General features: G+C 40.5%; 1 protein-coding gene across 1 annotated transcript; it reads right to left on the reverse strand.

Moving 5' to 3' along the window:
• Nucleotides 1-2583: 2583 nt before the first annotated feature.
• On the reverse strand, nucleotides 2584-6193 carry LOC123440086 (phytepsin-like). Its single transcript, XM_045116668.1, has 2 exons — nucleotides 5383-6193; nucleotides 2584-3618 (listed from the first exon to the last, which is right to left on the reverse strand). Exon 1 carries the CDS (start codon nucleotides 5879-5881, stop codon nucleotides 5510-5512), a length of 372 nt encoding a protein of 123 aa, XP_044972603.1. The 5' UTR covers nucleotides 5882-6193; the 3' UTR covers nucleotides 2584-3618; nucleotides 5383-5509.
• Between the last annotated feature and the right edge of the window lie 2713 nt (nucleotides 6194-8906).

Below are 8906 nucleotides of genomic sequence, written 5' to 3' on the forward strand. Positions count from 1 at the left end.
GCTCAACAAAACCGCCACCACCAGAAGTGAAGATCAGAAGCAACAATATAAAGCTTTCAACAGCACAAAATATTCCAGCCAGGGAAACCAGAAGCAAGACGGTTAACCCATCCCGGAACACAACGAGCAAGGCAAAGATTTGAATTTGAACTTGAATGCAAGTCATAAACTTTGAATAATTTGTAATAAGGATTATGTCGTCAATTTGAAGTACTGTGAAAACTTGTAAGGTGAAATAATTCTATATGTAAACTTTGAATTTGAACTAGTGAGGCAAACTTTGAATTTTAGGCAAACTTTGAATTTGAACCAAAACTTTAGTCCATTCCCTTGTGGTGTGAGTTGCACATTTTGCTGAACTATTATAAACGTTAGGTGATCAATCCGATCTCTTTTGCGTCTACAAAACTGGTAGTCATGAGAAATGTGCTCCAAATGAGCTCCCAAGCTAGGGTAAACAGCCCCATTTGTAATCAAGTTTTTTTGGACCTACTCCAAATGAGCCAAATATTTTTATTAACACCAAATCAATCTATATAGTGTAGATTCGAAGAATCACTATTTATTGAATTAATCTTTCTATTTGTACATTTTTTCAAAAAAATATACTTCAATAGAAAAACCATTAGAAACACGTTTACAATATGAAAATGGAAAACTAAGTTCACATCCTTCTTATTCACTTTGAAATCAAGCTTTGGTTATTTTTTTGATTTTTTTAAATTTTCAAAAACCGAAGGGAAACCCTACCTCCTCTCCTTGGTTTCTATGAAACGTTGTACATGGTAGCTCATATGTGTGAAGGTTTTTTCATGAAAATGTTCATAGACAAAGTTTATGATTTTTGGTTGGTCACATGTCACACAAGACACCATTATGCGCAGGTTTCATATTTTTTCGATTTTTCTAAATTAATGGTGCTCATTTAACCTCGTTCGTGCCAGCTAGGGTTTTTTTTCATGAAAATGACCATAGACCAAGTTTAGTATTTTTCCTCGTTAGTGTGTCTTGTAAAACAACGAACGGCGAAGGTTTCATATTTTTTCAATTTTTTAAAATTAGTTATGCTCAGTCAAAGCTTTCATAACCCCGTTGACCAGCTCTAAACCCCTCTAAACCCCACAGGGTTTCGCCTAACCCTAGGTCCCAACGACAGTCGTCCGGTCATACCCTAGCGCCAAGCGACAACCCTCAGATGTGGTCTTCTAGAAGTAATTCGGAGGGCAGGTTGCGAGCATGCTCCGCGCCGTTGGATCACATGGACGGCTCCGCATCGTTGGATCGTGGAGCGATCCGGGAGACTTGTCGGTTGTGCGTCCCCTTTATTCGGGTACCCCCGCCTCTGCTTCTTCTTCTCCGGCGACTAGAGGAGACACTCCTCTGCTTCTTCTTCTCCGGCGACTTTGGGCGATATGTCGAGCTCCACTTCAGCCACCCGCCCCTCATGGACCCAGTATGGTCCACTTCCCTTGAAGCGATATCCTGACTGCCCACGCAACACGCCACTGATACGGTTGACTTCGAAGGAGGTCAAGAATGGCAACTATGGGCGCGAGTTCGTGAAATGCGAGAGCAAGCCAGAGGGGTAGGTTAGATCTCATGATTTTTCTCTGATTTCTTTTTCTATTTGCTTTTAATTATTTTTTGATCTGGTATTTAGGGTTCATTTTTTCGTTTCAGATCGTGAAGAAATGCACACATTTTGAATGGCTGGATGACTACGTTAATCAGATTCAGTTCAATGGGGCCCCAACCCGGGAGCTCAATCTGCCGTCAGCAACAACAAATTTGGTCTCTGAAAGTGCTGCTCTGACAATTGGGGATGCAGATCTGAAGGGGGGAAATAAATAAGATGAACAAGAAGTTGAAGCAGATGATTCAATTGAACAAGCAAGATGAACAAGAATTTGAAGCAAATTTTATCCCTTTTATTTTTGTGTAGTTGGTCTAGGATTTGCTTACTTGCTGGTCATCACTCGTTAGAGATGTTATTAGTGTGGTGTCTTGTGCTCTAGGATTTAGTTAAATTTGTGGATCATGTGATCTATGATTTGCTTAAATTTCTGGATCATGTGCTCTCTGCTCACTACAAGAAATAAGGTCAATTATGACTCCCTATATTGGTCATTGATTCGTCATTGTTGTCGTTTATTAACTTTTTTTGACCAAATTTACAACGTCAACAGTTGGCCGTCAAGAATGAACAAACATGACCTTTCTAAAATTTTGGTCGCGGGTCTTTGTCGACCAAAATTTTGGTTTGGTCATTAGCCATTTGTGTGAGCCACGTAGGATCTGACGTGGCCAAGCTGACGTGGCATTGCTAGTGACCAAATGAAATCATCATAAGATTCAGATCCCTATCCACCAATCTAGCTACATGGGCTTGGCCCAATACCTATTTTACTATTGAAAATGTCTGATTTGTTTGGGTTGAAGCATTTTTTTGCTAGAAGCACGCATATCTCAGGATAGGCCCATCAAAAATAAGTACAACAGAACAAAAGATTGCAAATAAAATGTATATTTCATTTTAGTAGCATATCACATCAAATACAATACATCATCCACCGTCTCCACACATTAAGGTTCAACGCCTAACAAGGGCACATCAAAATAATTTTACATGTACACAACACAATACTTCTGCAAGTGCACATAAAAAGGACCCAACAAATGCACAATTACACATAAAGAAAGTTGCACAAAGATTGGATGAGAACTACAAGTTTCTTCTCATCCTCTTCCTCTGCACAATATGCTCTTGCCATTGCCACCTGCAAGAAAAAAATGATGATAAGGCTTTCGGAACAAGGAAACTATTCGTCAGGCACTAAAGAATTGTTAACATAAATATTCTTGCTGCCATCAATACATAAGAGTTACGCCACTAGTAAACTAGTACCCAACATTAATAGTGGCCTCATGTACCCATAAAATAAAATAAGAATCTGTAGTAGCAAGATAATTGTACTAGTTTTAGAAGCACAACATGTCAGGATATGTAGTAACAAAATAAGAATCATGTACCCATAAAATAAAATAAGAATCTGTAGTAGCAAAATTAGAATCGCAGCTTGCATGAAACATCTATTATGCAAGTACTACACACGTAAAAAAATAAGATAGACATCCTAATTCTACACGCCTAGAAAAATTATGCAAGTACTACACACGTAAAAATATAAGATAGACAAGTACTACACGTCAAAGCAAATACTACAGGCATCCGAATCGTATATGTCTAGAAAAACATGTAGCAGTCACGTCCTACTGGCAATCTTTAAAATTAAAAAAAAAATCTTTGCATGTACATGCCTTTTAAAAAGTAGTCCCCTGCTGCATGTACGTGTATTGTAAGGGAAAATTAAAACTACTGCATATACGTATATGAATTAAGGTACTAATTTTCTCCTGATACGGATTGGACGGTCATCCTCCTGAGTTGATCCCAAGTTAAAATCTGGAAACAGCTATACGTCCCTACATTCATCTAGACAGACTCCTACGTCCCCATATATACCAGTGAGCAGATTGGTGTAAAAAAATACTGACCTCCAAATTAAAGTCCGGAGCCATACGTCCCTACACTGATCTAAAAGACAGTCTCTTACGTTCCTGCATATACGAGTCATCAGACCACAAGTTAAAGTCAGGAGGAAGCCATAATTCCCTACATTGATTAGAAAAGAACAATCTCATACGCCCCGAATATACGAGTGATAAGACTGTTGTGGAAAATATCGGATAGAATTTTCTAAAAAAAAAGATAGGGCTTTATTCCAACATAGATACATACATGTTCTATTTTGGCAAAAAATAGATACATAAAAAAAAATACTTTCCATTGATTTGAATTATAACGTTCGAAATTTAAGGATGGAAAATTTATGTTAAACTTCCATGGTGTACAAATAACTATTTTTTTGCGGCCAACGTAGAAATAAATCTTATGATTTGTTTAGAGGTAATATAGGTCTTATGATTGACACATAGAACCGAGTCTGTTATGTACACGTATGGAACAAAATAACCTATACAAGGAATAATACAAACGCCCCCTATAGATATATGGATGTTGATGAAATGAACAAACTATTGATCCGCTATCAGTATTCTGCTTGCACATAGTGAGAATATGAGATGGAGTTCAATTCCAAACCGGTTTGAGGAACTAATTGTTCTGCCAATTTAGCTTCTTTGTTTATTTCTAATATCCAACTATGCCAATTAAGCCTAAGATGTAACTCTTCTGCCCCGCGGCGCAAAACTGCATGCACACGGTGTGTTTGATGTGTGTACACTTTTTCTCATATCTCTCAAAGCACTCATCACTGAAAAAACAATTAACTCCAAAACAACGAATTGACATTAGATAGTTTCGAATTATATTTTATCTATGTACATTTCTAAGAGAGCATAGTACACGCAAAAAATGGTTTCATGAGTAATACTGAAGGTTAATAGAAAATAAACCAAGTTAATATAGCTAGGAGGAACTACCCAAATTTTAGTAATGGATATGACACACACACACGACTTTATATTTTGTTTTCTTCTAGCATGTTTATTTACCTTATGGACATCCATATACACATTGTTGTTCTATACAAACAAGGTCGAAGAGTGAATGAAATATAATATGTTAGTGTTTTTCTAATAAATGCACATATATTCACATTTGACTCAGATAGCTTAGCAACAAAGTCAATTGAAAGAAGATGATCATAGTTGAAAGTACGCTGGACGTGAAGTAGAATAAATAAAAACTACAATTACAATAGGACCAGCGAGGATGTCGTTGGAAGACACAGGACACATTGTTTTTTGACAAACAATAAACATAGTATTAGAAGAAGAAAATAAGTAAGATCTATCATTTACTAAAAATCTTTGAATAAAATGACGACAAAAAGAAATAAATGAATGAGGGGAGGAAGAGATACGAGTAAAGGATAGCATATTAATTCACAAGATTAAAAACATACGCGGGTTCCAATTATATCTTCTATGTAAACAATAAACTGTTTGTTCGTTAGCTACGTATTTTGGATGTTTTTTTATCAGTTAACTTAAATCTTTCCATGGTAATAAAAACTAAAGATGCAATTGCATAAGAACTTAAAAAATTAAGTAGTAAGTACATGAAATACAGATAACTGACATGATATAATTGACATTGTATATAGTAACACATGATATATAATTCTATTTGCGCGGGTCGCCCCGCTAGTTCACATTGATGTCAACAAGCAGGTGATTAATACTGAATACATGGTCAAAGGGACAATACAAACACATAAAGAGGCAGGAATAGAGCATCTCAACTGTAAAGCACAACAACTAGTAGCATGCTGGTGAGAGAGGTTTCCAGACGCTAACCATTCTTCTTGTAGGTGCTGGACGCCCCAGCCTTGTAGCGTGAGTGGAGGTAGCACGCAATCTGCACCAACAAAGCACCACACACACACAAGAAAGTCAAATCCCCCGCACCACGGACAACCAAATCCTAATAATCCTGAAAACAAAGGTTGGAGCTGCCGTTGTCGAAGATGACAGTGAACTTCTGCGGCGGCGTGCCGATGCCGATCTCCTGAAAGTAATGTGCGTTCATGTAGTTCCTGAGGGACACGATGTCGCCCTCATCCTCGGAGCCGAGGGTGTTGACGCCGATGAGGAGGGGCTGCTCCTCGCTGCGGGAGAGGCCCGTGGCGACGCGACTGTTCTGGTCGATGGGGCGTTTCTTGAGCGCGATCCGCACTAGGCCCTCCGCCTCGGACACCCCCGCGAGGAGGGTTTGCAGCAGCAGCACCGCGACGAGGAGGGTTTGCAGCAGCAGCGCCGCGGCGAGGAGCGCCAGCGCGAGCCTGCGGGTTCCCATGGTCGCGATCTGCGGCGAATCGAAGGGGGCGAGGCCAGGGCGCGGGGGCACGGAGTTGGGGTCGCCGGGGCTTGGGGCCTGCCGCAATGAACGGGGCCATAAGGTATTGTGGCTCGAAGGGATGGAGGCTGATGGGAGAGGTGGAGAGGGGAGCACAGGTGCCTGCCATGGAGGAGCACCGGAGATCTGGTGAGGGGAAGGGAAGGATGGAGGCTGGCGGCAGGAGAGGCAGGAGGGTCACGGGAGACGAGGGCGGACGGGGCTGGAGCTAGGGTTAGGGTATGGTTTGTGGTGGAAGGGATTTTTTTACCCTGTTCGCTAAATGGGCTTGCTCAAGTCCGGGTAGATATTGGATTTAGGAAATATGAACTCATATTGTTGTCTCTAGCTGTATTTTTTATTGCAAAAAAAAGTTGTATTTATTATTTTCCTCAATAGAAAGCTATATTTTTTATTGAGTGTTGTGGGTGGTAACACTTTTCATTTAATTATGATATGATTTGGCATTACTAAAAAATTCACCCACATTGTTTTCCATCACTGATAGTTTGGCTTAACCAAGAAGAAACCATCATTGTACTCTTCGATCTGAGAACTTTTACACCTTCTCCATAGTACTTATCTGAAATTTTACAACAACTATGTTAAAAATGAGGCATGAGTTCATGTTTAAGTTTTTATTGTTTGAAACACCAAGTTAAGGTACCCTATAATACCTTCCATATTAGCATGTGCTCAAATATTTCATTGTGGTAATTATATTGTACTTTCTAAAATATTTAGGATATTAAAATGAATAATTATAATTTATTGGTATTTATCTAATATTATTTACGCCGTCCATATATGAAAAACAAAGTCCCACTCTCTATACATGACACAGAGGCAGAATTGATGAGGTGTCGTCCAGTCACCTCCAGTCATATGATTACGACGTTATATTTGGTCATGGTAGCACCGAAATATGAGCATAAACACTTTGACACATCTTAATGACCATTTTGTGCAATAGGATCATGACCTTATGGACATAAAAGGTCATACCGTTATGGGGTTTGGACCCTCTTCGACTTTCCATGACTAATCTCTGAAATTTGGTCATGGATCCATAACCAATTAAACCATCGTCATTATTTTTGGTCATAATTGAACGTTTTTCTTGTAGTGGCTCTGTGTTGCTTAATTTGTGGATCATGTCAGTTTCGAGTACCCGTCAGTTTCGTCACTTTTGTACACTTTCAGTTTCTTTAGCTTCGTCACACAACACCGACCACAGAAGAAAAAAAAGGTAGGGCCCAAATTGAAACTAAGCTCTGGTTGGACCATCTCATTGCGTTGATGTCGAAGGCCCATGCGCTGGCTCTGTTTTTCCCTTGATTATTACCATGGTAAATCCATTTGTTACCATGTACTACTGCAACAAAAGACCTTCCAACGGCGCCAGAAAAACGTGCTGACGGAGACTGTTTTTGATACTCCTCAGCAACGGCACTAGGAATCCTTCTGCTACGGCTACGACTTTAGGGACTTCCTAGGAAAATATGCAAAGGATTTCCCCCGTGGCCTTGGAGTCTTGCGTTGGTGTTCCCTCGAAGCGGAAAGGGTGATGTAGCACAGCGATGGTAAGTATTTCCCTCGGTTTTGAGAACCAAGGTATCGATCCAGTGAAGGAGTATCACAAGTACCTGCACAAACACAAAAAGCTTGCTCCCAACGCAATGAAGGGGTTGTCAATCCCTTATAGATTGTTTGCCAAGTGAGAACTGAAAGCAACAAAGTAACAAAGCAAAGTAAAAGCGAAAGTGGAAATGATATGTGTGAATAGACCCGGGGGCCGTAGTGTTCACTAGTGGCTTCTCTCATGAAAGCAAGTAGACGGTGGGTGAACAAATTACTGTCGAGCAATTGATAGAACCGCGCAAAGTTGTCACGTCATCTATGGCAATGATTATATCTATAGGCATCACGTCCAAAACAAGTAGACCAATACATTCTGCATCTACTACTATTATTCCACACGTCGACCGCTATCCATCATGCATCTAGTGTATTAAGTCCAAAAGAACAGAGTAACGCCTTAAGCAAGATGACATGATGTAGATGGACAATCTCATATCTACGACAAAGCCCATCTTGTTACCCTTGATGGTAACTACACGATGTGTGCCTTGCCGCCCCTACTGTCACTGGGAAAGGTCACCACACGGTAAGAACCCAAAACCAAGCACTTCTCCCATTGCAAGAATCATAGATCTAGTTGGCCAAACAAAACCCAAGATTCGGAGAGACTTACAAGGATATCAAGTCATGCATATAAGAAATCAGCAAAGACTCAAATATATATCATAGATAATCTGATCACAAATCCACAATTCATCGGATCTCAACAAACACACCGCCAAAGAGGATTACATCGGATAGATCTCCATGAAGATCATGGAGAACTTTGTATTGAAGATCCAAGAGAGAGAAGAAGCCATCTAGCTACTAACTACGGACCCGTAGGTGTGAAGTGAACTACTCACGAGTCATTGGAGGGGCGATGATGTTGATGTAGAAGCCCTCCAACTCCAAAGTCCCCTCCGGCAGGGCACCGGGAAGGGTCTCCAGATGAGATCTCACGGAAACGGAAGCTTGCGGCGGCGGAAAAGTGTTTTCGAGGATTCCCTGATTTTTTTCTGTATTTTAGGGAATATATAGGCGAAGGATCTAGGTCACGGGGCGCCAGGGAGGCCACAAGCCTGCTAGCCGCCGCCCCCTGGTGGCGGCTACAAGGCTTGTGGGCCCCCTGTAGCTCTGCTGGCTTGGCCCTCAAGCCCCCTGATCTTCTTCCGTTCGGGAAAAATTTATTTCGGGGATTTTATTTCGTTTGGACTCCGTTCCAAAATCAGATCTGGAAAGAGCCAAAAGCACAGAAAAAACAGGAACTGGCACTTGGCACTGAATTAATAAGTTAGTACCAAAAAAGATATAAAAGGTACATAAAACATCCAAAGATGACAAGATAACAGCATGAAACCATAAA

This window comes from Hordeum vulgare, chromosome 3H, assembly GCF_904849725.1.
Source record: "Hordeum vulgare subsp. vulgare chromosome 3H, MorexV3_pseudomolecules_assembly, whole genome shotgun sequence".
NCBI classification, from domain to species: domain Eukaryota; kingdom Viridiplantae; phylum Streptophyta; class Magnoliopsida; order Poales; family Poaceae; genus Hordeum; species Hordeum vulgare.

Coding starts and splice junctions, on each gene's coding strand:
- LOC123440086 (XM_045116668.1), bottom strand. CDS start 5,881: ATGGGAACCCGCAGGCTCGCGCTGGCGCTCCTCGCCGCGGCGCTGCTG.